Raw genomic sequence first — 27,967 nt, forward strand, 5'->3', positions numbered from 1 at the left:
TGCCATGGGCTACCGTGTGTAGCCAGCAGCCAGTGTGAGCGGCCAGCAGCCGCAGTGAGCGGCCATCCAGAAGCCGGCGACTGATCTGCCTCACCCAGGAAGAGCGCAATGATGGTGCCAACTTCGACCAGTGAAGCAACATCCTCCACAACTAGACTGAAGAACAAAATGACAGCAACTTATCTGTTCCCCTTCCCCCAATCCCCCAATGCTGTTCCCATCCCCCAATTCCCCAATAAAAAAAAATCTTAAAAAAAAAAAAGCAAATGACTGTTTCAAAAAGTTATCTATGCTTATTTCCAGTTCACAGCAGCATGATTTCTAATCATAAATATTGGCAATTACCCAAACATCCAAGAATAACAAGCAGGGTTGATTAAATCAATGGAATAGTATTTAGACACTAAGACGTATAAAAAGTTTTCATGAAAAATGCACGATATAATAAAACAAATCCATAACAAACAACAGCTTCACACACATCATAGTCTTCATTTTATATAAAAGTAATAACAGGAAGCAGAGAGCAGCACCCGTCACCCGCAGACGACCGCTGTGCCCTACAGACCTGCTCCTCGGACCTGACATTCAGCTCATCCCGGGACACCAGCTCCAGCACGTCCTCCAAGGGCAAGGCCAGGAATTCTTCCGCCATGGACACCTCCACAAAGTGCTGGTGGATGAAGCTATTGGCCGCGTCGTACAGCACAGCGCACATCATTGTCTCAGCAAACTGGCGGACACCCAGGCAGTTTTTTGGGTGAAGCCTTTTGGTGTAAGAGAAGACAAAAAGAAAAAACTTAGAGGAAGAAAGAACAGTATCTTCGATCATTCTCAGGTCGTTCTGGGTAAAGCCAGGAATAAAAAACATCCAATTTGTCCTCAACTTTGGAAACTCCCAGTGTCACATCAGACGCCTCTCTGGGAATCAACTTATAAAGGTATAAAATGAAGACAGGTTCTGCTCAGGGGTTCTTGTCTCTGAGGCCTGGTGTCCTGTGCATCTAGGTGGAAGGTGCTCTCCGTTAAGTCCCATGGTGCAGCTCTCAGAGGAGAGAAGAACAGAACATGTACTGGAAAGCCTGCTTGCTTTCCTTTGGCTATTGCCATTCTTGGTTGAGTGTCCACCTCTGGTCACCAGGGAGGCAGTGAAGTTGTAGAATGAGAGTTTCAACCACGAGGAGAGATGACTTCTCTAACATCGGGACCCTTACACTTTTTTCTATTTTTAAACAGAAAGAGGCTCTGTGGGTCTAATTGTTCAGACACCCAGAACGAACAGCCAGGCAGCTGTCGCTTATTTCGCACCATCAGTGAGTTAAGTGCTTTGTCAGGCCTTTCACAGATATTCTGCAGAATCTTTTCAACAACATTGCACAGTAATTACTCTCATTTTTAGACGGAAAACTGAGGCCAGAGAAACTAAGAAGGGTACATCACTGGGGCATGAAGAAACTGTCCTGGTCTAAAAAGCACTTTCTAAACATCTTTTAGGTGACAGAATTTGTGACAGAGCCTGGGTCCAGGGCTGACAGTGATGGCCTCCAAAGCCCCTAGGTGGAGCTGCTGCTGTCCCCTTGTGAGAGTGGCCTACGTCATCCTTTCCAGGGTGCCTGCTTCATCATTCTCCAATTTCTGTGGGAACACAGATGAACCAAGTCCAGTCTGTCCTTAAGCTGACAAACCAGTAGGGAAGACAGTGTGTGCCTCCAGCATCCCAGGGCAGGGTGGAGAGGCTGGGGCAGCACTCTCACTATGTGGTCTCCATCTGCAGCAGCTGGAACAGGATTGTCTACCTCACGATGACACACTCACCCCGCACCCAGCAGAGCGCACCCTGCATGTGAGGCAGCACTCCCACGGTTACTAAGACCAGCTGCACACACGGCAGTGCTCAGTGTTTCCCAAGGGCACCACACGAGCAGGACGTGCACAGCAGGCTGGGTCCACAGAGCCGCTAAGGGAACTGGACTGGCAGAGCCAGAATAGGAGGGAGAGGGGGCTCTAAGAGGGGACGAGGTTCAGAAGGGCAGTGAGGTGGGAGGAAAGCCGTTCTTCAGGCCGGGCACCTGCTGATCAGAACACTCAGGTGGAGAGCAGGCCTTGGGGAGCAGCAGACAATGGGCGCCCGCCGGTCTGGCTTCTCCCTCCTGTGTGTACCCCAGCACTGACCCTCACCCTGAAGCCTCCAGTGGTTCAAAGGCAGCCTTGGCTTTATGGCTCCACTAAGAGCTCTGCCTAGTGAGGGGGAGGAAGAGCCTTCTCATCTGCTCAGTCATCAAAAGGTCATTGCCAAGTGCTGGGCACAGGCAGGGGTATAATCCATGGTCTTCACCCTAAAAGAGCAATGATGACCCCTCCCAGGGGACTGGGGGACAGAGAATTCCAGGAGGTACAATTTGGGCGGGTTCTTAAGGAACTGAAGGGAAAACAAAGATCATGAAATTCGTGGAGAAGGAAGGCTCTAAACAAAGATGGAGATGTCTGTGGAACAGTTCAGAGCACTGAATAAATCCGTTTGTAAATGAGCAGCTGGTCAGGTTGGAGACGGAGGACCAGAGAAGTGGTACAAGTCTGGCCAAGGGAGAGGCAGGCAGGGCTTCATACATCACGTCCCTCAAAGGTGCAACCCGAAGAACTGGGTACTGCTTGATTCTGATTTCAAGGAAGGTCATTTCTGCAGCGTAACCATCCCCGCTCACTCCCTTTGTAAAATTCTATGTGCCCCAAAGGCTCAGCACCTTGGCCGGGCTTCCAGCAATGAAATGGTCCCACTCCCCTCCCAGGCCAGGCTCACCCACCACCTCACCGTTCTCGGAGGAACGTGCAGCAGGCGTCTTTGATGCTCTGCAGCTGCAGGAAGCTCGCCCCCATCAGCAGTGACTGCACATTTTGCTGGTCGATGGCAAGGTGGCCGTTGTAGGCAAAGTTGATCAGAGCCTCCAGGGCGCTGGAGGAAAGAGGAAAAAGGAAAGCTGCTCTTCAGAGTTGGGTCCTGGCCCCAGGAGACTCAGGCCCTAAGTGAGCTGACATTACCGCCTGGGGAACGAATGAGCCCCGCCCTAAAGCCCACTGAGCCCATGCCCTTTGAGAATCTATCTGAATGGAATAATTACTTCACCATAGCCAGACTCATTCTCCTTCTTGTTTTATTGCCCAAATAATTTTATAATAGAAAATTCTAAAAAGAGAAAGCAATTACCCACAATCTCACTACTGAACAAGTCAACGGCGGCCATTTCTCCAGGCTCCTTTTCAGTCCTTATTTTCCCGCATGCATAAGTTGTTTGGATATGATCATGTAATACTTCTGAGGACCTCTCGCATGTTGCTGAACTGCCTTTATGTTTATCATTTTTAGTGGTTGCCATATAATATTTCAGTATGTAAATATGCTATAATTTATTTCCTTTGTTGGCAGGCATAATAACTATTACCATCTTACTGCCATTATAAGTAATGTTTATAATTATTATTTCTTTGGGATAAATTTCCAGAATGAGATTTCCAACATTTTTTTCCTCCCTTCCAATTCACACTGAGCACGAAATGCAAATTCTGTCTTTCTGGCTGTACGTGGTCTGGCCCCTCTCCATCTCTCTGACCTCATCACCTTCCATTCCGTCCCCCCTCACTCTATTCCAACATGCTGAACACGCTCTCACCTCAGGGCCTTTGCACTGGCTGCTCCCTCTGTTTGGAGGGCTCGTCCCCCAGATGGCTCACTCCCTCACTTCAATTAAGGTCTCGGCTCAAATGCCACCTCATCAGAGGCCTTCCCTGATCACCCTGAAATAGCACAGACCCCCATCATCATTTGCTAGCCTTTACTCTGCTTTACTTTTCTGATAGCACTTTCACTTCCCAGCCATATCATATGTGTATATTCGTTGCCAGATCCCCGCTATTAGAAAGTTGGCACAACGGAGGTACTCTGTTTTCTCAATGCTATACCTCAGTGCCTGCATCAGCACACGTCACAGGTGCTCAGTCTACTTCTGTTAAAGAGGCACCTGGATTGTGCGTGGTGATTAGCACAGCTCCTTCAGATATAGGCCTCAGAGAAGAGAGTGTACAACTGCCCTCGGAAACCCACTTCTGCATCTTTCCTTAGTACCACCTGGCCTGAGCCGCCTGCCTTGCAGTGGGTATACTCTGTGTACTGGGGCAGATCACCTTCAGCCATCCAGGGCGTACAACAGTTTCCTAGCTCCTTTCCCTGGTTTTCACCATTGTGAGATTAAGAAGTTAGGTAACAAATGACAGGTTCCTGGCTAGTGTATTAGTCACGGGTTTGATTAGTGTCTCTCCCCCCACGAGTCACTTGTGTGTCTGGTCTGCTGCTGCATTCCCAGGCCCCAGAACAATGCCAGGCACATAGTAGGTATGCAGGGGACCCCCAGATACAGCCTAGGCCATACATATGCAGTCTCTGTTCACAGACTTGCAGCACAATATTTTAAGTCACATAAACAGCGCTTTTTCCTTTTAAGGCACAAAAAGTCTTGTTTACGAATTATGTTTACATAAGTTTTCAGACAGAAATCAGGAAAGTATTTCCATGAAGAGGGTGTAGTAGTAAGTGACTCTAGATGTTAAGGGCAGCATTAAGTGCTTAAATTATGTGATTTCAGGGGTCTGGTACTGCCTCCTGCCCCTAAAATTACTCTAGGGCAGAATTTCTCAATCTTGGCACTACTGACATTTGGGGCCAATATTATTCTTTGCTATGGAGCGTGGGCTGTCTTGGATGAAAGACGTTTAGACGGGATAACCTGTGAGCTTGAACTCCTTGGGCTTCAACAGTCTCATCTATCAAATAACCATGATGTCTGCTACCTTCTAGAACTGCACTGCCCTATGTAGTAGCCATTAGCCACGCATGGCTATTTAAAATTATATTTAAATTAATTAAAATTAGACACAATTTAGAACTCATTTCCTCAGTCCCATTAGTCACATTTCAAGTGCTCATAGCTACATTTGGCTAGCAGTCACCATTCTGGAAAGTACCAAGAATATTTCCATCACTGCAAAAAGTTCTGATGAGAAGGGTAATGAATGAAGACACTTATTTGAAAAACTATTCTTCAGTTAAAACAGCTAGCACAGAAAAATGCAAAGAACTATATACCACCACCTTTGTACCCATCCTAGCTAAAAAAAAAAAAAAAAAAAAAGTCTTTTGGACTTAGTTCCTGCTCACTGTGTGCTCTAGTACAGCAAAAACCCATCAAAACTCTCCTCATTTTAACCCTATCTCAGGCCACCAGCTGAGGTGCTAACTTGTTTATACAAATCACATACTATGTGCATGGAACATGCTAGTTACAGATACTGTATCCTGCTGCAGGCCCCAAATGGCAGGAGGCACAAGGCTGACGCTGCTCCTAGAGGTCGCCTGTGACATCCAACGGACGTGTTTGGTACCTCGGGTCCATCCCTTGCATGACAATTTCATCCTGCTTGCACTCCATCATGTCGTTTGTGAACATCGCGTGGAAGTACGGGATGGAGGCCGCTAAGACGATCCGGTGAGCACTGAATTTGTGGTCCCCAATCTGTGGGCAAAGTGAAACACAAACACAGATACTGAGGAACGCAGATACAAAGACCCAATCTGCCTCTTCCGCAGCTTAACACTCTGCCCATGTTCCCAATGGTGCTGGGGGCATCCCATGACATGACAGCAGAGGCTTATCATGCAGACCCTCAAGTACCTTAAATTCAATGTACTCAGTTACAGTAAAGAATGCAAACAACACATTTTAATGAGGTATTAAAATGGTTAAAAATGTAAGCCTGAATGTTTCGACTGGTAGTTTTTACTTATATGGCAGTCTTCACTGCACCCCTCCCAACTTCCACACCAACTCAAAGACCTGATTTCTCTAACAATTTATCCTAATCCCAGTTGGATTAGAAGGCAGATGAAACAGACAAGCTGGTCAAGAACCCTGGAGCTCCTAACAGTAGGTTCCTCAAGAAGAGTTAACATATAGTGACAGGAAAGGAGGAAAAACAAGACCAAATTTGAATAAGGGGTGCACGTGGGGATTAAGGGCAGAGCAGGCACCGTGGGCACAAATGTTGGGGGGGGGGGCGGGGAGAGGTCCCTGGGTAACAACTGGGCTGTGGTAGATCACAAGGAGCCCAGAGTTCCTCTTAGGAAAACGTCCCTGGCAGCAGCCAGCTGGAGGCTGCTGCTGTGAACCGGATGGCGCTGTGTGTGGCCCTCGGTGCGCAGGCACGCAGCTCTCACAAGGACAGGGGCGAACTCTCCAGCTTGTGTCAACCCCTCGCCAACACATCGTTAGCCCGGGGAGTTCTATCAAGTGCTGCTTTCCAACTACCTGCCAAAAGGATATTCCCTTCATAAGCTTTGCCATTTATAGCTCCAAGCCGCATAAACATTACCACTTAAGAACTTTCCACTCTTCGGAAAGAGCAAAGCAGGCTTTTGTGTTTCCTTCATCCAAGTTCCACATTAGTGAGAGGCCAGAGCCTCTCACTAACTGATGCTCGTCTTTGTGTCACATCTATGACAGGATTCTAGCTCAGGATTCAGGCTCTAGCACTACGTCCTCTTTTTCACTGAACTTCAGGTTTGTTATCTGTGAACTATCCTTCAAGATCACACACACAATCTTCTGAATACCAAGGGATCCTTGTTAGAATCAGATTCTCTGAGTTCCTCATACAAGCCACGTGTTTCTCCACTACTAGTGTCAGGGACATTAAATGGCTGTGTGCACTGGTGGTTTTTCATAACTTAAAAAATACATACAAATATTTCTTAACGTTGTTCCACAAGGCTTAGAATGAAAACCAGCAATTTCTGGTTCCGTTTCCTGTTTCCAGGGGCAACCTCTTTCTTCTGGTATTTATTTCCCCTTTTCTAAGTCACGTGCCTATACCATCACGTCCTGAATTTTCAATTTTAGCCATTAGTTGTGGTAGTCAGTCTCCAAATAGCCCCAAATGATCCCTGCCTCCTGGTATTCACACCCTTGTTCAGTCCCTCCCACAGTATCTCAGGGTTGGTCTGTGTGATTGATAGAATAGCCAGAGTGATGACTGTAAGTCACATTAAAGGCTAGGTCATAAAAGGTACTGCAAATTCCTCTGTCTCTTCTGGATCACTTGCTCTTGGGGAAGCCAGATAACAACACACCCTGAGGGAGTCCCAAAGAGACCGCAGAGCCCCAGTCAAGCCGCCAGATGACCACAGCCCCAGGTCTGCACCCTCATGAGAGGTCTCTAAGCTGCTTCTCAATTCCTGACCCACAGAAACTGAGATAAGATATAAACATTTGTTATTTTAAGTCACTAAGTTTTGGGGTAATTTGTTATGCAGCAAAAGATAACTATTACGTTACCTATTTAATTCTTAGGATGGAAGGTTAGGATTTTGTTCTGACATTCTCTTCACATACTACTCCACTTACTGTCTCCATCTTTCAATATAATATAATTCTGGCTAAATCAGTATTAAGAGTTACATTATTAGGTCTATATGAATTTTATTTGTAGCTAAGCCATGATGTATACTATGATTACATTTCCTGTTTTGTATAATTTCTACTTTCCCTGGAGGTAATAAAAAAAAAGTGTAAAACTCCTTATAATATGTTCAATCAGGTATGCTTATCAGTTGGCTCTTGTTTACTCTTGAGACATCTCTGCGGGAACTCTGTCCTTCTGGGAATTCCTTTCACCCCACCTACACTGGAACCCCCGTTTCCTGGACCCCATTTAATCCTCTTCCTGATTTATTCCCTTGTCCTTGTGGACAGTGTCTGCTAGTAGAGCTTCCTAAGAAAGGGTGTACTACAAACTGTTTTTACTCTCAGCACTTCTGAAACAAATGTGTGGGTTTCTTTCCTCACACAAGCTAATCCTCCAGCTCTCCAGGCACCAACTGGTGTCCTACAATTTAGTTCAATCTGACACTACCTACCCAGTGTTACTGTAGAGCCACAGGTTAAGGGCTCAGTCCCATAAGAATGCCCCTGCTTCAGATACCATTTGCAAGTCTGGGCCACACATACTTCTGACCATATTGGCTATAGAGTCGTGGGGGGGGGGGGGGGGGGGGGGGGGTTGATACTTGGCTGAATGATTCACAGAACTCAGGAAAAACAATTTACTTACTATCACTATTTACTATTATAAAGGATACTATAAAGCATACAAAAGAACAGCCAGATGAAGAGGTACATAGGACAAAGTTTAGAAGGGTCCTGAGCACAGGAACTTATGTCCCCATGGAACTGTGTGCCACCCTCCTGGCATGTAGATATGCTCATCAACCTAGAAGCTTGCCAAAGTCCGTTTAGGCGGTTTATGGGGGTTCCGTTATGTAGGCATGACTGGTTAAATCACTGGTCATCAGTGATTAACTCCATCTCCAGTCCCTCTCCCCTCCTCCCCAGAGGTTGAGGGGTGGGGCTGCAAGTTCCAAACCTTGAATTACATGGCTGGTTCCTCTGACAATCAGCCCCTATCCTGAAGGTATCTAGGAGCCCACAGGGTTACCGCATTAGCATAAACTCAGGTCTGATTGATTATTCCTCTCACCCTCTCTCTCAGAAAATTCCGTGGGTTTTAGAAGTTCTTGTGTCAAGAGCTAGGAACAAAACCAAACATCATAACAAAAAACGTCATCACTCCTACTGCTCAGGAAATTACAAGAGCTTTAGGAGCTCTATGCCAGTAACCAGGGACAAAGACCATTAAATACTGTTATAATGCTTATATTACAATATCACAGGGCAGGTGCACAATATGTCTGAAAATGTTTTTATTATCCTTAAACTTGGGTGATAATTTAGCTGGCTATAAAATTCTACAGTGGGAATATTTTTTTCTGTCACACTTTTTTTAAATTTTATTTATTTATTTTTTTTAAGATTTTTTTTTTAATTGGGGAATTGGGGGGATGGGAACAGTGCTGGGGAATTGGGGGAAGGGGAACAGGCAAGTTGCTGTCGTTTTGTTCTTCAATCTAGTTGTGGAGGACGTTGCTTCACTGGCCCAAGTTGGCACCATCATTGCGCTCTTCTCTGGCGAGGCAGATCAGTCGCCGGCATCTGGACGGCCGCTCACTGCGGCTGCTGGCCGCTCACGCTGGCTGCTGGCCACACACGGTAGCCCATTGCAATCCACTGCCACAGGGACTGCAGCCCACGCCGTCGCCGGCGACTCATGGCAGCCCAGCTCCAGGTTGAGCTGTTGTTCAGCATCTTAGCTGTGGAGGGCAGTGTCACTGGCCCTCACATGTGGGATCCGAACCGGGGCCCTCTGGCATCCCAAGCGAGTTCTTAACCATCGCGCCACTCGGCCGGCCCTCTGTCACACTTTTGAGGGTATTGCTCCATTGTCTTCTATGTTGTTGCTCTTGAGAAATCTAGTGCCATTTTGAATAGTAACCCTAAATATGTGACTGTTCTTTCTAGAAGCTTTTAGGACTTTCTCTTTATTCTCAGAGTTCTGACATCTTACAAGGGCTATACCCTGATGTTGATTTTCTTTCATTTTATTGTACTGTATCAGTCTACAGACATTATTTTAGTTCTAGAAATATCTCTTCATACCATTTCTTTGATAATTTCCTCTTCTCCGTTGCCTATTTTTTCTCTTCCTAAATTTCCATTAGTCAGGTGTTAGAACTTAGAATGATCCTCTATTTTTTTTTTTTTTTTACTGGTTCTCTCCTATTTTCCATCTTGAAAGAGATGGTCTAGTCCAGGAATTTTCTTGAACTTTGTCTTCCAATATTTCTGTGTTATAGCTTTTTATACTGGCTAACAGGTCTTTCTTATTTTCTGAAGGTTCCTTTTATTTAAAGAATCTTGTTCATCTTTTCTAATCTCTCTCAAACATTATAGTTAAATTTTCTTCTCCTCCTCCTCCCTGCTTTTACTGTTGCCTGAGTTCTTGTCTCTCCCATTTTTTTTTTTGGTCTTTGTCTTTTATGTTAGAGGCGTTCTTTAAATGTCTCTTGATGCTTGGCTATCTGCTCATAGTTTTAGAAGCTGTTTGAAAACTGTGTGTGGGGGGCTAGGGTTGTCAAATTATGGACTTCACATAAAGGTGATCAGGCAAGAATCTGCCATTTTATTGAGGACCCCTAGAAGTAGTATATTTAAAACTTCTTCTCTTGGGCTAATTTTATCAGAAGGCTCTTCCCATCTCTTGCAAGGGAGTGCCTGCCTGCAGATATTCAGGAAACTGGGTGAGAGAGGGAGATGGTCCTATATCATTTACTATTTAGAACTTTGTCTTAAAGCCCTTATTTTCAGTTTTGCTCCACATTCCATCCTTTTATGTTTGGTGTGCTTCTGGTTCAATATCTAAGACTATAACTCCCATCTCTTGAGAGAGTGGGGGTGGGATTGTAGGCATCTAATTGCTTTTCACACAACTTTCAACTAATCTTCCTGTTTTTGGTTTCCTCAGTTCTGGAACTATTCCAGGGTTCTGCATTACAAATCCTCTTTCTTCTTAGTTTCTTTGCCCCCTAGCAGGCACTTTCAGTTCCTCTGGCCCACTAAGTTCACCACACATGCTTCCTGGCTTCAACATCCTATTGCTCTCTCATTTGCTGAGATCTCTTCTCCCCCTTAGTGTCATTTTAATGGGATAACAGGAGGTTAAAATGTGTTTTCAATTTGCTGTGTTAAACCAATACATATTTATTTTTCATCTAGAAAGTAAAAAGAAGACAAAAGAACAAGCTGTATGTGCATAAACTGGGTGACCTGGTTTCCAAAGAAAGCTCAGCTAAAAAGAAGACAGTCCTATCTGCCTTGGGATATGCTAGCCAGACTACTCCTGAATTCTGTGTTAAGGGGAACAACAAATTTGTCTTTATCTGGAAGAGGGAGACCAACATGGGAAAGGGTTTGGAAGCTATAATACATCTTATGAGGAATAGCTAAAGAATAGTTAGTTTGAAAAAGATAATTTGGGTGGAGACACAATAATTGCCCTCAAATCCTAGAACGGTTATCACATGGAGAAGGGCAGATCTAGACAAGTTACAAGGCAGATTTTAGTTTATCTTAAAGAATAAGAGACAATCACCTAAGAATGTTTAGGGGAGTCCTTCACTAGTTCTAAAACTATTAAGGGACCTTCTAATTCTACACTATAGGGATACTACACTTCTGTGAAAATCTTTAAAAAACCCAAATATTCTTATTTGTAATCCCAGTTTTTAAAACGTTACTTAAAAAAAAAAACCCCAGATGATCATTTATTGAGTTTCTTTATACATAATTTTAGTCCCCACAGCAACTTTCCACATTAAGTAGCTACTATGACTTCTATTTTATAGGTGAGGAAACCAAGATTTAGAAGTTAAATAACTTGCCCAATAGTTAAGTAGCTATTATGTGAAAAAGAAGGAATCAAGCTTGAGCTGTTTACCAGTGGAATTTGAGAGGCACTCAGTAAATAACTCTTCTTCCCAGCTCAAGTTCTCAGCCAACTGAGAAATTTTTTAAATAAAAATTAAAAACCTAAACACATAAAATTATATAGAATTAAATACACACAAGAGAATAAAAGTAAAACTGGGAAAATCTGAATAAGAGTGGTGGGTTTCATCAATGTCAATATCCTAGCTGTGATATTTATTGTACCACAGTTCTGCAAGATACTACAACTGGGATAGGCTGGGCGAAGGGTACATGGGATCTCACTGTTATTTCTTATAACCACATGGAAATCTACAATTATCTCAAAATAAAAAGATCATCTCAAAAAAGTGAAAAAACAAATGGGAAATCAAAATATTCTTTTATTACTGCTAAGTCTAATACTGTAAGCTATGGCTTATATAGAAGGACAAGTGTGCTCCTTGTTTTAACATCTTTAAATACACAGGCCCTTGCAAAGGCCATTTTCTCCTCTGATCTGCAATTATACACTGTTGCCTGAAATCTCTCCTTTTCCCCATGCCTGAGGTTTGCAAGAAATGTGAATTGGTGCCAACCGAATTTAGGAAAAAGAATATTCAATAAGCAGTGTATAACTGGTTGGTCAGAAAAGTTAAGGCTATTTGGCATACATTCCTACCTTTAATCACATTTTTCTCTTCCTACCTCTGAAACAATACCTACGAGTATATAGTCATGAAATATTATCAATGAAATGGAATCGGACAGCAAACACAAAATATTGGGAAGAGCCAGGTTCAAAGTGCAAGACAGGACAGAAGGAAAGACACGAATCTATGTTGTAACGAAATGCTCTGACCTGAAAGAGCTCAACTCATGAACCCGTGTGGGAGCTGCCCGGGCTAGACTGGAGATTAGTTCTCTGTGTACACAACACACACCTAGGGCCTGGGCTCACACTACCACTTAATCAGCATGTGTGTCAGCACCAGCCCCTTAACCACTGTGGGATGATTTGCAATGACCGCATCTACCAGAAACATTAGGGGAATCACAGGACTTCCTAGGTACATCTAACACCTCCAAATTTGCTTCTAAGAAAAAAAAAAAATCAATTCAAACTGGAATGGCCCAAACCACTTCTACTACAACCGCAGCAAACACTCAGCATTGAAGCCACCTGGCTTCTATTGTGGATACAGAACCCTTTCCTGAGCAGGGGCTCTGGATAATATGATCTAAAGACGGAAACAGAACCATTCCTGCTTGTGTAAAGCGTTCCTCCATACTGCTTTTATTATTAAGCCCCTGTAACTTTAATACCTGTTAACAGTTTTGTTTGGAAAATTAAAAGAGCTAAAGGAGTTACTTAAAAGGGAGGGAGGGAGATTAGGTTCTGAAAGTCAATAGGTAACTTAAGTGCACACGTCTTGCAACTTCACTATTCTGTACTTGGTTTTTAAAATCATGAACTATACTTTTGGAAAATGTTAAAAATCAAATGATTCAAGTATAGGTATGAAAAGGAAAGTAATGTGAAGCTGGGAGAGTGGATGGGGCACTCCGGAACTCTCCATTTTACTTTCCGCATGTTAGGGAACCAGGGAACAGTACTGAGGAAGGATGTCCAGTTGCTCAAGCCGCTCCGTGCAGGGAGAGCAGGAACCGGAAATGCTGTTCGCTCAGCTCGGGAAAGCCAGACAAGGGGAGCCTGCGTGTGGAAGATCGAGTCCTGTTTTGGACAAGCTGACACCGAGGGCTTGGGAGACGTCCAAACAGAGATACTATGCAGGAAGTGGATGAATTAGTCTGGAACAGAGATGAGTCTAGGCTCAGCTGACACTTCTGGAAGTCATGAGTGTAGAGACAAGGAAGAGATCACTAAGGGAGAGCTCAGAGTGCAGAGAGGGTGTAAGACGGCCTTGAGGAAGCCCAACATTTACAGATCGCCCAGTGGAGGATGAATCTGCAAAGGAGACTGAGAAGGAAAGCACAGAAAGGAGGAAAGGAAATGACGGAAGGGACATAGGGAGATGTCTGAAGGTAGAAGAGAGAGCAGGGGCAGTGGTGGTGCACGCTGCCACCAGGCAGGCAGGGTGCCCAACCGCTGCCGTCAGAAAGCCCCCACCAGCTATGTTAGCTCAGACAGGTCTTCCCAGCCTATCAAAGGAGATCACGCCTATTGATCTGTCTTCTCAAGAGTTTTGGAGAAGATCAAACATAAAGTTGTGCGAGAATGGTTGATGTGAACGTCATCTGACCAAATCACCAGGGTCACTCCAAATTCCTGACGTTTCAGTGGGAAAAAAGTGTTGTCCTGTGCAACTGAAGCTGATGTTGCTGCTAACTGTGGGTCTTGTCTGGAGGGATGGCTCTGTGTTCATTTGTCCCAGCCTGGCCACCAAGGAACATGACACAAGGGCACATTCGTAAACCTGTCAGAGATGCTCTGTAATGGGGAACAGATGACTAAATAACTGCATGAATGGGCTTTGGAGCAGACTGGAGCTATTTAGCCTTTTCTGAGAGGGGCCTCAGAATGGTAATGTTAGCATCATTAAGTGATATATAATACATGTGATAACAACACCTAGCACAGCGTCAAGCAATTAGCAAAGATTTAACAAAACCCAGCTGGGAGCAACAGCTGTAAAAACCTAAGATATAAATAACTGAGGTCCTCATAACTTCAGTCTGATTAACAGAACCTTGGTCCAGAGATGAAGACTATGCGTTTTAGAGCCAGCTCTACTATATTGGGTCGTCGGGAAAGTCATGATGTATTTTTCTATGTTTTTCAATGCAAAAATGCGTCATGACTTTCCCGATGACCCAACAGATGTAAGCAAATTGCCCAATTTTACCATGTTTCAGGTTTCCAGATTAGAATGTAAGATTTTACTTATGGGGCATGGCAAGAAATACAGTAACAAAACAATTAACAACAACAAAAAACACTGAGATTCTCAACAGAAGCACTAAAATGCCGATAAATGTTATTGCAACCAATCACTCCCCTAGACAATATTAGAAAGTACAGCGCAGCCATAAAGGTCAAAACACTTGCCAATCCCTGCATGTGTGCCCACCCCAGGGGAGGCCGCGAGCACAAGCCACATGGTACATACAAATGACCAGTTTCCAGGCCAGATGTTCCCTTTTGTGTGGCCCAGGTAAATCTCTTCCCTTTCACCCTGAGCCAATGTCTTCATCTGTGAATAGGGGGCTTTAGCTGGATGGGGTTTCTCAACAGGTAGTAGTGTTAGTAACAGTAACTGACACGAATTCAGTAGAGCTTTCCTTTTTGATCATGATGACATCCACATACATCTGAAAAATAACTGTACACACATGTAACAGACATCATTTATCTGGCCTACAGATTGGTGCACATGTGTTTGAGGGCCCCTTGCAATAATAACTCTGTGGGATCCCAGTGGAATGTGAACCCCTGTACCAGAGGCTCTCCGAGGTCTTTCCTGGTTAGCAGAGTCTAAGACTATAAGCAAAAGGAACCAGAAACCCTGAGCACCTCAACATCTACCCAAGTGTTTCTTTATTTTATTTTTATTTATTTATTTTTTTAGCTGAGCCATCCTGCCACCTGTTGGCAGCTCAGTGGCAGCTCAGCTCGGGCTGGGAATTGAACCGGCGACCTTGTTGCTCAGAGCTCACACTCTTGAGTGAGTACCCAAATGTTGATCTGCTTTAAAACACACACACACACACACACACACACACACACACACACACACACACACACACACACACACACTCTCCTTCCCATTTTCTTCCTTGGAAAGATCTTGGGAAACTTTCCATTCCCAGCCCTGCCCTGGTGGTATCTTTGAATCAATGGATAGTGTAGCATGACACCACCAATTCTGTTCCCTATCACAGGCAGGTGGGGCTCAACAATCAACCAGCTGCTTATTCAAGCAGGAAAAGCAGCAGGGCAAAATCTGAGCTGGAAGTAATCTGAGACAGGTGTTCCCAAAGAGAGCAAAAGATATTCCCACAATAGATTTCTTTTTGATGGGAAACATTTTGATGCTATTGCTCCTACCTTCAAGGAGCTCACAGGGAACAAAAATAAAACAGCCAGTGAACAGTTAAGTACCCAGCCCGTGCAAAGAGATTACCCTTGGGATCAGTGGGACTTAAGACTAAGCTTTTAGGCAGTCACAAGAGATGCTGGAAGTGCATAATAAATTGCAATCCATAATTTTACTGAGGCACAAATTTGAATCATAAAGGGTATGAGGCTGGTGTGTAAGAATGAGCCTACAAAATGGGGACATACTAGGGATGGATTAATCTCTAAAATTCCTTTAGGCTAAAAAAATCAATAATTATAAATTCTTTAAGACGAATATCATATCAGGGTAGATTAGAACAGGGCCTCTGGAGCTAAATTACCTGGGTTTGAACCTAGGTTCTGCCACTTACTGGCTGTGTAACCCTGGGCTAGTTACTTAAACTCTTTGTGCCTCAATTTACACATTTGCAAAATGGGGTAAATAGTACCTCCCCTGCCTCATGGGGTTATTGTGAGGATTAAATTAGCTAATATCTGTAAGGCATTTAAAACAGTGCATGACACATATTAAGTGCTATATAACTGCTTGTTAAATAAAATGTCCTCAAATTTAGAACTTCATGGAGGTTATTTTTAAGACATTTAGAGAAGGGGTCAGCAAACTATGGTTTTTGGGCCAAAATCTGGACTGCCTCTTGTTTTTGTGCAGCCCATGAGCTAAGAGTAGTTTTTATATTTTTATATGGTTGGAAAAAAATCAAAAGACTAATATTTCATGTGAAATCTAAATTTCAGTGTCCACATATAAAGTTTTATTGGAACACAAACGCCTATAAAATGGCAAAGTTGAGTAGCTGTGACAGCGACCAACAGCCTGCAAAGCAAAAAATATTTACTACCTGCCCCTTGACAGAAAAAAGTTGCTGCCCTCGGCTCCAGAATCACAGGGAACAAATATTATGAAGAGGGACATGCACACATTCTCTAGAAAGGAGAAGATGCTGATCACCTTTCTAAGAACCCCCACATTGCACCTGATTTTCTGCTGGTATTCACAGTCTCCCTCTGCTAAACTAGTATGAACTGTCTGTACTTTGTGGAATTCAACACTGAGATAAACAGTGTCTTACCAAATGCTTGCTCCTTTTAAAAAGGAAACGAGCTCAGCCTGAAATAGAAGCATTTACACTGGAACCGCCAATGGTCTGTATGGGCCCGCCACCACCAATGTGCCTTTTTCTAAAACTTCAGTTTCTTTCTTTCTTTTTTTTTTTTTAAAGATTTTTATTGGGGAATTGGGGGAAGGGGAACAGACAAATTGCTGTCGTTTTGTTCTTCAGTCTAGTTGTGGAGGGTGTTGCTTCACTGGCCCAAGTTGGCACCATCATTGCGCTCTTCCTGGCGAGGCAGATCAGTCGCCGGCTTCTGGACGGCCGCTCACTGCGGCTGCTGGCCGCTCACGCTGGCTGCTGGCTACATACGGCGCCCATGGCAACCCACTGCCACAGGGACTGCAGCCTACACCGTCGCCAGCTACTCACGGCAGCCCAGCTCCAGGTTGAGCTGTTGTTCAGCATCTTAGCTGTAGAGGGCAGTGTCACTGGCCCTCATATGTGGGATCCGAACCGAGGCCCTCTGGCATCCCAAGCGAGTTCTTAACCATTGCGCCACTCGGCCGGCCCTAAAACTTCAGTTTCTTAACCAGTTACACAATTATTCTCTCTTTCTCCATCCCCCCCGCTCCCCCCGCAACCCTCTAATGGAGTTTAAATGCTAATTACCCTCAGCAATAATGCAGCCTTGTCCACCAGAAATATGAGTGGTGGGCTCCATGGAGACCTGATGCCATCTGCCTTCCTACCCCAGGTATCAACCAATCCTCCACCTTACTCAGCAGCCATCGAGCACAAGCTCAGCTCAGCCCAGCTCCTACCCCCAACCAAAATCTTATTCAGGTGTCCAATGAGTAAGGCTAGGCCATGAACGAGATGTGAAGCCTCAGTCTCAAGTACTATGCTTTTCTGATTTTACCTGCGCCAGTGGACTTCAAACTCCTTGAGGGTAATAATAGCTTAGTAAATATTCATTGAAATAAAAATACCAACTCTGTCCTCAACAGCAGTCCAGAAAATCAACAAATCCCCGTGAAATCATTAACCCCATGGAAAAGACAACAGTTTCACTAAAGGCTATAGTCAAAATGGACCACAGGTTCTCTCCATTAAATTTAGAAACAGTATCGGGGCCAGCCGAGTGGCGCGATGGTTAAGAACTGGCTTGGGATGCCAGAGGGCCCCGGTTAGGATCCCACATATGAGGGCCAGTGACACTGCCCTCTACAGCTAAGATGCTGAACAACAGCTCAGCCTGGAGCTGGGCTGCCATGAGTCGCCTGCGACGGCATAGGCTGCAACCCCTGTGGCAGTGAGTTGCCATGGGCTACCGTGTATAGCCAGCAGCCAGCAGCCAGCGTGAGCGGCCAGCAGCCGCAGTGAGCGGCCGTCCAGAAGCCAGTGACTGATCTGCCTCGCCCGGGAAGAGCGCAATGATGGTGCCAACTTGGGCCAGGAAGCAACGTCCTCCTCAACTAGACTGAAGAACAAAAGGACAGCAACTTATCTGTTCCCCTTCCCCCAATTCCCCAGTGCGTTCCCATCCCCCCAATTCCCCGATTTAAAAAAAAAAAAAGAAATAGTATCGGAGACTGAACAGGAAGCATAGCGATTTTCTACTCATTTCCTTCAAATTTTTCTTACATATAAAAATAAGGATGGTATATTCAAATAACCATAGCACTTGAGGGCTATTACAACAACAACCTATTATTATTATTTACTAATTATATAACCATAACACTTGAGGGCTACTACAACAATCTATTATTATTATTTATTATGATAGAGATATATATATCTATAGCTATATAATATAAAGATATTAAGTATATACTAATAACGTCATACTAATATATTAACTATCAATTACCTATAATAATATGATGATGATGATCTATTAATAAGCTATTTTAGGTTACTTGACGGTTAACAGAAAATACCTGTGGTTTCAACACATGCCACCAAAAACCATCCAAAAACATATGACTAGCTATAGACTTCGTCTCATGTCAGCTCTGGCCAGTGCTCTTGACCTTCTGGGAACGTCTCCTGTCTTCACTCCAATGACACTATACTACATATGGCCTAAGCCCTACCAGTTAGACCCTCCTTCAGGATTTTTCACATGAGATAGAAAGAAGAGGGACAATTCCTCCAGGGTAGCAAGGAGCCATCAGATGTACCATCGCCCTCCATGTGTGACATACCCGTCTGACAGCACCCGTGGAAGGAGGTGCTGACCACGGAGGAGAGTTTTGGCAGCATTTCAGTGCCCCCGGCCCATCACCAACCCTGTCTTTTCTCCAGTTTGCTTACATGAGCCAATAAATGATTGGTCTTGCTGAGGCTAGTTCTGCCACCAAGAGCCAGAGAAAGCCCTGGGGGGATGCAGGAACGGGAACATACCTTCCTGGTCTTAGTAGATGGGCTATGACTAATAGTGGCTTCAGTTCTGATTGGGCCCTTGTGGTGCCTCAAGGCCCCCATTCTGCTCACCAGTGTAGGTCTTAAAGGACCCCATTTGTAAAAAAAAACACACCGGGTGATGGCACCCACTACAGTATCAAGGGCATAAGGCAGACACAGTGTATTACTGACTGGGAATGCTGTGGGCGCACAGAAGAGGTCAACAGGTACCTTCTGCACAGATGGCTCATTTGTTGAACTCCTAACCGTTTACTCTCCTGGAAAGATATTACTTTGGACAGGGATGACCAAACCCACGATCTGAATTCCCATCGTAACTCTGAGGTATGTGACCTTGTTCTTTCTGACAGGAACAAGGGCCACTTACACCCTCCTCTGTAAGTCTGGACAGTAGGTTCCGAAGAAACGTCGCTCCTTCCCCACAAACCCACCTCCCATTCCTCCCACCACAATGATATCCTGATCATCAGCCCTAAAACTAATAAGGAAATTGAATTTGTAATTTTAAAACTCCTGAATAGGAGATACCCAGGCTCAGATGGTTTCATTAGAAACTTCACCAAATATTAGAAAAGTAATAATACCAATTTTAAACAATCTCTTCTAGAAAATAGAAGAGGTGGGACAACTCCTAATTCATATTATGAAGCCCATATTAGCCTAATACCAAAACTAGACAAAGACAGTACAAGTAAAACAACAGATCAATATTCCGCATGAATATAGATGCAGAAATCCTTAACAAAATATCAGCAAATAGAATTCAGCAACATATAAAAAGAATTATATACTGTGACCAAGTAGGGTTTATTCCGGGGATCATGGCAGATTCAATATTCAAAAATCAATCAATGTAATCCACCATATTAACAAGCTAAATAAAGGAAAAAGAAGTCACACGATCTTCCTTTGATGTAAAAAAAGCATTTGACAAAATTCAACATCAATTCATGATAAACACTCTCAAAACAACAGAAACAGAGGGGAATTTCCTCAACTTGGTAAATAACATCTATGAAAAATCTTTAGCTAACAGCATACATATTGGTAACAAAAGACTGAATGTTCCCCCATAAGATGCAGAAAAAGTCAAGGATGTCCACTCTCACCACTGCTATTTAACATAATCCTGGAAGTTCTAGCCATTGCGATGAGGCAACAAAGTAAAATAAAAGGAATACAGATCGGAAAATATGAAACAAAACTATGCTTGTTTGCCAACGACATGATGGTTTATGTAGAAAACCCAAAGCAATATACAAAAACAAACAAAACAACCCACCTAGAACTAATAAGTGAGTTCCTTCAGCAAGGTGACAGGATACAAGGTGACAAAACACAAGATCAACACGCTGACCATTATGCTATACACCTGAAGCTGAATAATACGGAATGTCAACTATAATTTCATATATATATATATATATATATATATATATATATATATATATATATATATATATATGTTCACTGGATGTGGCGTACAGCATAGAGAATATATGAAATTGTAACATATATACGATGTCAGAGGGATAGTCGATTGGGGGGGGCTATCACTTTGTGAGGGGTGTAAATGTATAACTATTACATTGTTTGGTACACCTGAAACTAATATAAAAAAAAATCAATTGTATTTCCACATACTAGCAATTAACATGTGGAAACCAAAACTTAATAATTACATCTATAATAATGTCAGAGGGGTAGTAGATTGGGAGAGGAAGGTTATCACTTTGTGAGGGGTATAAGTGTCTAACTATTATTACATTGTTTTGTATACCTGAAACTAATAAAAAAAAATAATTACATACGTAATCACTCCAAAAATTACATACTTAGGCATAAGTCTAAAAAAACTGATGCACAGGATTTGTAAGCTACAAAATGTTATCAAAAAAATCAAAGAAGATCTAAATGAATGGAAAGACACACTAAGTTCAAGGATTACAACACTCAACACAGTAAATATGTCAATACTTCCCAAATTGATGTACAGGTTTGACACAATTCTTATCAAAATCCCCAGTGAGATTATTTTTATGGATACAGACAAGATTATTCTAAAATTTATATGGAAAGGCAAAGGAACTATAAAATAGCTAAAACAATTTTGAACAAGAAGAATAAAGTGCAAATAGCCAATTAGCACACGAAAAGATGTTAACATCATTAGTCATCAGGGAAATGCAAGTCAAAACTAAAACAAGAAAAAACTTCACACACAAGCAGTTATTAAAAAAATTTTTTTAAATAGCATGTGTGGGCAAAGATGTGAAGAAATCGGAACCCTTAAGCCCTGCTGGTGGAAATGTAAAATAGTATAGCCACTGTGGAAAAAAGTTTGGCAGTTCCTCAAAAAGTTAAACACAGAATAAAATATAACAGAGCAATTCCACTCCTAGGTTTATGCCCAAAAGAAACAAAAGCAGTCTCGAAGAGATATTTGTATCTTCATATATTCACAGCAGCATTCTTCACAATAGCCAAAAGGTGGAAGCAACCCATCAACAGATGCATGGATAAACAAAATGTCATATATACATACAAGGGAATATTATTCAGCCTTAAAAAAGAAGGAAATCAAGAGAACGAGAAGATAAGCCAGACTGGAAGAAAATATTTGCAAAAGACATATCTGATAAAGGACTGTTATTCAAAATACACAAAGAACTCTTAAAACCCAACAATCAGAACACAGACAACCAAATTAAAAAATGGGCAAAAGACACTAAAAGACACCTCAGCAAAGAAGATACCCAGATGGTAAATAAGCATATGAAAAGATGCTCCACATCATACGAGTATGTCATCGGGGAAATGCAATTTAAAACAAGATACCACTACACATCTATTAGAATGACCAAAATCCAGAACACTGACAACACCAAATGCTGGTGAAGATGTGGAGCAACGGGAACTCTCAATCATCACTGGCAGGAATGCAAAATGGAACAGCCACTTTAGAATACATTTTGGCACTTTCTTACAAAACGAAACATTCTTACCATATGATCCAGCAATCCTACACTCCCTGGGATTTTCCCAAAGGAGTTAAAGACCTATAGCCACACGAAAACCTACACATGAATTTTATTCATAATTGCCAAAACTTGGACACAACAGAGACGTCTTTCAGCAGGTAAATGGATAAATAAACTGTGGTACATCAGACAATGGAATATTATTCAATACTAAAAGAAATGAGTTATCAAGCCACGAAAAGACATGGAGGAATCTTAAATGTACATTACTAGGTGAGTGAGGTCAATCTGAAAAGGCTACATACTGTAGGTTTCCAACTATATGGCATTCTGGAAAAGGCAAAACAATGGAAATAATAAAAGGATCAGTGGTTGCCAGGGGTTAGGCGGGAGGGAAGGATGGACAGGTGGAACACAAATGATTTTTTTAAAAGATTTTTTATTGGGGAGTTGGGAAAAGGGAACAGTGTTGGGGAACTGGGAAAGAGGAACAGCCAAGTTGTCCTTCATCTTAGCTGTGTAGGGTGCAGTAGCTCAGCTCCAAGTCCAGTCACCATCTGGCCGCCTGTGGTGACTCAGCTCAAGGTGCCGTGTTCAATATTAGTTGTGGGGCCGGCCAAGTGGCGCATTGGTTAAGAGCTGGCTTGGGACGCCAGAGGGCCCCAGTTTGGATCCCACATATGAGGGCCAGTGACACTGCCCTCCACAGCTAAGATGCTGAACAACAGCTCAACCTGGAGCTGGGCTGCCATGAGTCGCCGGCGACGGCGTAGGCTGTAGCCCCTGCTGCAGTAGGTGGCCATGGGCTACCGTGTGTAGACAGCAGCCAGCATGAGCGGCCAGCAGCTGCTGTGAGTGGCCGTCCAGAAGCCGGCGACTGATCTGCCTCGCCCAGGAAGAGCGCAATGATAGTGCCAACTTGGGCCAGTGAAGCAACGCCCTCCACAACTAGACTGAAGAACAAAAGGACAGCAACTTGTCTGTTCCCCTTGCCCCAATTCCCCAGCACTTTTCCCACCCCCCAAACCCCCAATTCCTCAATAAAAATCTTTATTAAAAAAAAAAAAAAGAGCCGGCCAAGTGGCTTAGTTGATTAAGAGCTCGCTCAAGAGTTTGAGCTCTGAGCAACAGCGGTTCAATGCCTGGCCCGAGCTGAGCTGCCGCTGAGCTGCCAACAGGTGACAGGATGGCTCAGCTAAAAAATATATATATATTAGTTGTGGGTGGGCATAGCCCACCACCCCACATGGGAGTCGAACCGGCAACCTTGTTATTAGGAGAACATGCTCTCACCAGCTGAGCCATCCTGCCACTTGGTGGCAGCTCAGCTCGGCTGCAGCTCACTGGCCTATGTGGGAATCGAACTGGTGACCCTGTTGCTCAGAGCTCACGCTCTTAACCAACTGAGCCACTCAGCCAGCTGGAAAAAGTTTTGTAAATAGACAGTAGTGATAGTTACAGTACATAACATTGTAAATGCATTTAATGCCACTGAATTATACACTTAAAAATGGCTAAAAAGGTTAAAAAAGTAAAATAAAACAAGACTAAAGTGGCAGGAATCACTATACCCATTTCAGGGTTTATTATATAGCTAGAGTAAGCAAATTGCATGGTGTTAGTGCAGGGATGGGACACTGACCAATGGAACAGAACAGAACCCAGAAGTAGCTGCACATAAATACAGCCAACTGATCTTTGACAAAGGCACAAAAGCATTTGTACCTCAAATGGAGGAAAGATAGTCTTTTCAACAACTGGGGCTGGAGCACCTGGATATGCAATTTTGTTTTGGATCCAAAACATATACCTCAGTTTACATCAATCAATCAATAAATCACTCACTCAAAATGGATCATCAAGTTTTAAATGAAAGACTTAAAAATACAGAACTTTTAGAAGAAAACAGAGGAGAAAATCTTCAGGACATAGGGCTTGGTGAAGAGTTCTTAGACAGGAGACCAAAAGTATAATCCATAAAGAAAAAAATGATAAATTAGACTAAATCACAATTTAAAACTTTTGCTCTGTGAAAAATCCTGTTAAAAGAATTAAAAGACACCTTCAGGCTTTGAAAAATATTTGCAAACTTGCAATATAAATAAATAAGTTTTGTTTGCAAATTAAATAGAGGCCCAGTTTCCTCTGGGCCTGAACTTTATCTACTGTAAAATGGGGAGACTTTATAGTGATATTAAGGAAAGTATTTCAGGGTCAGCCGAGTGGCTCAGTTGGTTAAGAGCATGAGCTCTGAGCAACAGGATAACCAGTTCAATTCCCACATGAGCCAGTGAGCTGTGCCCAAGCTGAGCTGCTGCTGAGCTGCCAACAGGTGGCAGGATGGCTCAGCTGGTGAGAGCATGTGCTCCTAACAATGTTGCTGGTTCAACTCCCGCATGGATGGTGGCTATGCCCACCCGCAACTAAGAGTGAGCATGGCACCTTGAGCTGAGTGGCCGCGAGGCGCTGACTGGCGGCTGGATGGCTATTGTACTTGGAGCTGAGCTAGCTGTGCCCTCCACAACTAAGACTGAAGGATAACAGCTTGGCTGTTCCCCTTCCCCAATTCCCCAACAAAATCTTTAAAAAAAAAAAAAAAAAAGAAAGAAAAGTATTTCAGGGAGAGGGGTGGTAGATGAGGATAAAGGGGATCAAATATATGGTGATGGAAGGAGAACTGACTCTGGGTGGTGAACACACATGTGATACATAAATGATGTATTACAGAACTGTACACCTGAAATGTATGTCACTTTGCTAACAATTGTCACCCAATAAACTTTAATTTAAAAAAAAGTATTCCAAAATTAAATGATACAAAAGAAATGAAAGGTCTTATTAATTACTAGAGAGTCAGCAGGATCTCACTTAAGGGCTCGGGTCTTGGATCCCGTTTTTCCTCTGCAGGAATCCAGTGAAAGGGGATCAGCAAAGAGTATGTTTTCTGTATGGGGAACATGCTTCCCCAGATCTGAATAAGGAGGAGATTCCCAGTTCGATCCAAATGGCCGAGTAGGCTAGTGTACAAATCCTCCTGCTACACACTCAGAGGTGTGATGAAATAAAAACAAAAGAATTACTGTTTGCAAGTTATATTTGTAAATTCGTATTCTTACTTGAAAATAATACTATTTAATGATAGGAATTAATACTATTTCACAATATATTTTTGACATATTTGTCAAATATGAGTCCTGACAAAAAACAAAACAAAACATAAAGAACTCTAAACATTGGACAGTAAAACACCAAACAAAAACACTCCAGTGAGAAAATGGGCAAAAGACATGAAGTGATAATTTCATCAAAAAAGATATACATGGAAAGATGATGAACATTACCCATTAAGGAAATGCAAATTAAAATCACAGTGACATATCACTACACATTTAACAAAATGGCTACAATAAAAAATAATGATAATACCAAATGCTGGTGAGGACGCAGAACTGGTCACTCATTGTATTAATCAGGGTTCTCCAGATAAACAGAACTAAGAGGATATGGATGTGTGTGTGTGGGGGGGGGGGGGGGGGAGGGGGGAACACTGAGATTGATTTTAAGGAATTGACTCACACAACTGGTGGAGCTCACCAATATGAAATCTATAGGGTGGGCTGGCAGGATGGAGATTTAGATAAGACTTAATGCTGCAGTCTAGAGTCTAAAATCTGCTGGGCAGGCCAGCAGGTGGAAAATCAGGTATATTGCAATCTTGATGAATTGTTTCTTCTTCAGGAAACCTCGGTTATTGCTCTTAAGGTCTTCAACTGATTGAACGAGGCCCACCCACACTATAGAAGGCAATCTGCTTTACTCAAAGTCTACCGATTTAAATGTTTAATCACATCTCGTGTAGTCTACGGCAGGCACAAAGGGTTGGGTTCGTCTGCAGCTGTGCAGGTCAGACCTGGGTGCCTGACACTCCTAAGAAAATGATCTCTCTTCCTGTTACTGGCCTGCACTTTCCCATACCCAGACCTAGAAGATAACATATTATGCCCTGAATGTGTTAAAAGGAATAGGAGCATGATGGAAAGATTAATTAATTACAATGGGGAAGGAGAAGCAACCTGGTTTGAACACAACCACATCATTCCTTTTAGATAAGCCATGACTTAATAAAAAATAAATGGTGGGGCAGCTGGTTAGCTCAATTGGTTAGAGTGCAATGCTCATAATACCAAGGTTGCCGGTTCGATCCCCACATGGGCCACTGAGTTGCGCCCTCCACTACCAGATTGAAACAACTACTTGACTTGGAGCTGATGGGTCCTGGAAAAACACACTGCTCCCCAATTAAAAAAAAAACAAAATTTGAAGAAAAAAAAGAGAATAATTGGTGGACAGCTCACACATACACACACACATAAAATGTTTAATTACATCTAAAATATATCTTCACCACAACATCTATACTGGTGTGTGACCTAACAGCTGGGCACCATAGCCTAGTCAAGTTGACACATAAAATTAACCACTGCCCGCACACATGCCTGTAGGAATCTAAAATGGTAAGGTGCACTGGCAATTTCTTCTAAAATTAAAAACAAATTTACCATATGACACAGCAATTGTACTCTTGGGCATTTATCCCAGAGAAATGAAAACCTACATTCATGCAAAATCCTGTAAATGAATGTTCACGGCAGCTTTATTCGTACGAGCCCCAAACTGGAAAGAACCTAAATGTCCTACGATAGGTAACTGGTCAAACAAAATGTGGTGCATCCACCCCATGGACTACTACTCGGAAATGTAAAGAAAGAACTATCGATACACAAAACGGCTTGGATGGCCCTCAAAGGCATTATGCTGATTGAAAAAAGCCAATCGCAAAAGGTCACATACTCTGTGACTCCATTTATATAACATTCCTGAAATGAGAGGTGGAGAGCAAATTAGTGGCTGCCAGAGATGAGGGACGGTGGGTGGGAGGGGCACGGGAGCGGCTGTAAAGGGGAAGCACAAGGGACACCTTGGCGGTCATGGGCGAGTCCTGCATCGTGGAGGTCACAGGTAACTTGACTTTGGCCTGATACACTAACTTACCCATCTTACTAAAGCATGAGCTCCACAAGGGAGCAATCTTTGTATGCCTCCTGGAATAGGCCAGCAATTAACACTCAGTATTTGTTGAACGAATGAAGTTTCTGAATGATTGAGCCTGTCATGTCAGTTGTCATGTTGTTGGGTTTCCTACTGCCTACAAGTCAGATCCAAATCCTAAACTGGCCCCTTTCCACCCCAACCAATTTTATTCCCCACCATGTCTTTCTTCTAAGCTGCTGGCAAGTCCCCTAAATCTCCCTGTTCTCTCTGCTTGGACCCTTACCCCTTATTTTTCTGCCTGGTGAATTGCTCCTCATCCTTGAGGATCCAGCTCAAATGTGCCCTCCTCTGAGGGGCTTCCCTGACTTCCAGCAGTCAGCGCTCTCCTCCTTAGCACCTGGTACAGCGTCCAGCACACGTAACAGCGTGCATTACACTGTCCCTAGGGGGTGTCTCCCCACCCAGACTGAATGTTCTTCCCACAGAAAGGAAAGGTTGTGACCTAGCACTTAACACAGTGCCTCATTCTGAAGTGCACTCAGCGAATCCTAAAACCTACTTCATCTAAAAGGCAACTCGGTCCTTCATCTGAAACACAAACAACAAAATTTCTGGTGAGTTTCACCTCTTCTTTTTAACTTTGATCTTCTGGTTCAGGGCTGGTGGAGCTGGTAGGAGGAAGGCACTGGCCCTTGACTAAAAGCATGAGGAGTTTTACTCTCCAACCTTCTCTGAAAATGCAGTTAGCGGAAGTAAAAGGCTCAAGAAAAAGATGGTGGGGCTTAGGGCCAGTCAGTGGAGGGCCTGACTTCCAGGGTAACAGTGCATTCCCAACCCTACGAGAAACGTCACACTAGGCTGCCTCGTTCAGGTGCGTTTCTAACAAGGTAGCACATAGGAAGAGGGGTGTGTCCCTTCATCTTGAATGCTGGATGGCCTGTCCCCAGC

General features: G+C 43.3%; 1 protein-coding gene across 5 annotated transcripts in view; it reads right to left on the bottom strand.

Annotated features, from left to right (window-relative positions):
* The window catches only part of KLHL18 (kelch like family member 18), a 65,694-nt gene that overhangs the window by 24,569 nt on the left and 13,158 nt on the right, over positions 1-27,967 (bottom strand). For all 5 annotated transcript variants that reach the window (XR_002122754.1, XR_002122753.1, XM_019632651.1 and 2 more), the window contains exons 2-4: positions 5,431-5,561; positions 2,810-2,950; positions 569-767 (exon numbers count right to left, since the gene is read on the bottom strand). Coding sequence is in view for 3 of the 5 variants with exons in the window: in XM_019632651.1 (XP_019488196.1) it covers positions 569-767; positions 2,810-2,950; positions 5,431-5,561 (471 nt within the window). In the remaining 2 variants the exon portion in view is untranslated. The remainder of the gene's footprint in view (positions 1-568; positions 768-2,809; positions 2,951-5,430; positions 5,562-27,967) is intronic.

This window comes from Hipposideros armiger, unplaced genomic scaffold (assembly GCF_001890085.2).
Source record: "Hipposideros armiger isolate ML-2016 unplaced genomic scaffold, ASM189008v1 scaffold_18, whole genome shotgun sequence".
NCBI lineage: Eukaryota > Metazoa > Chordata > Mammalia > Chiroptera > Hipposideridae > Hipposideros > Hipposideros armiger.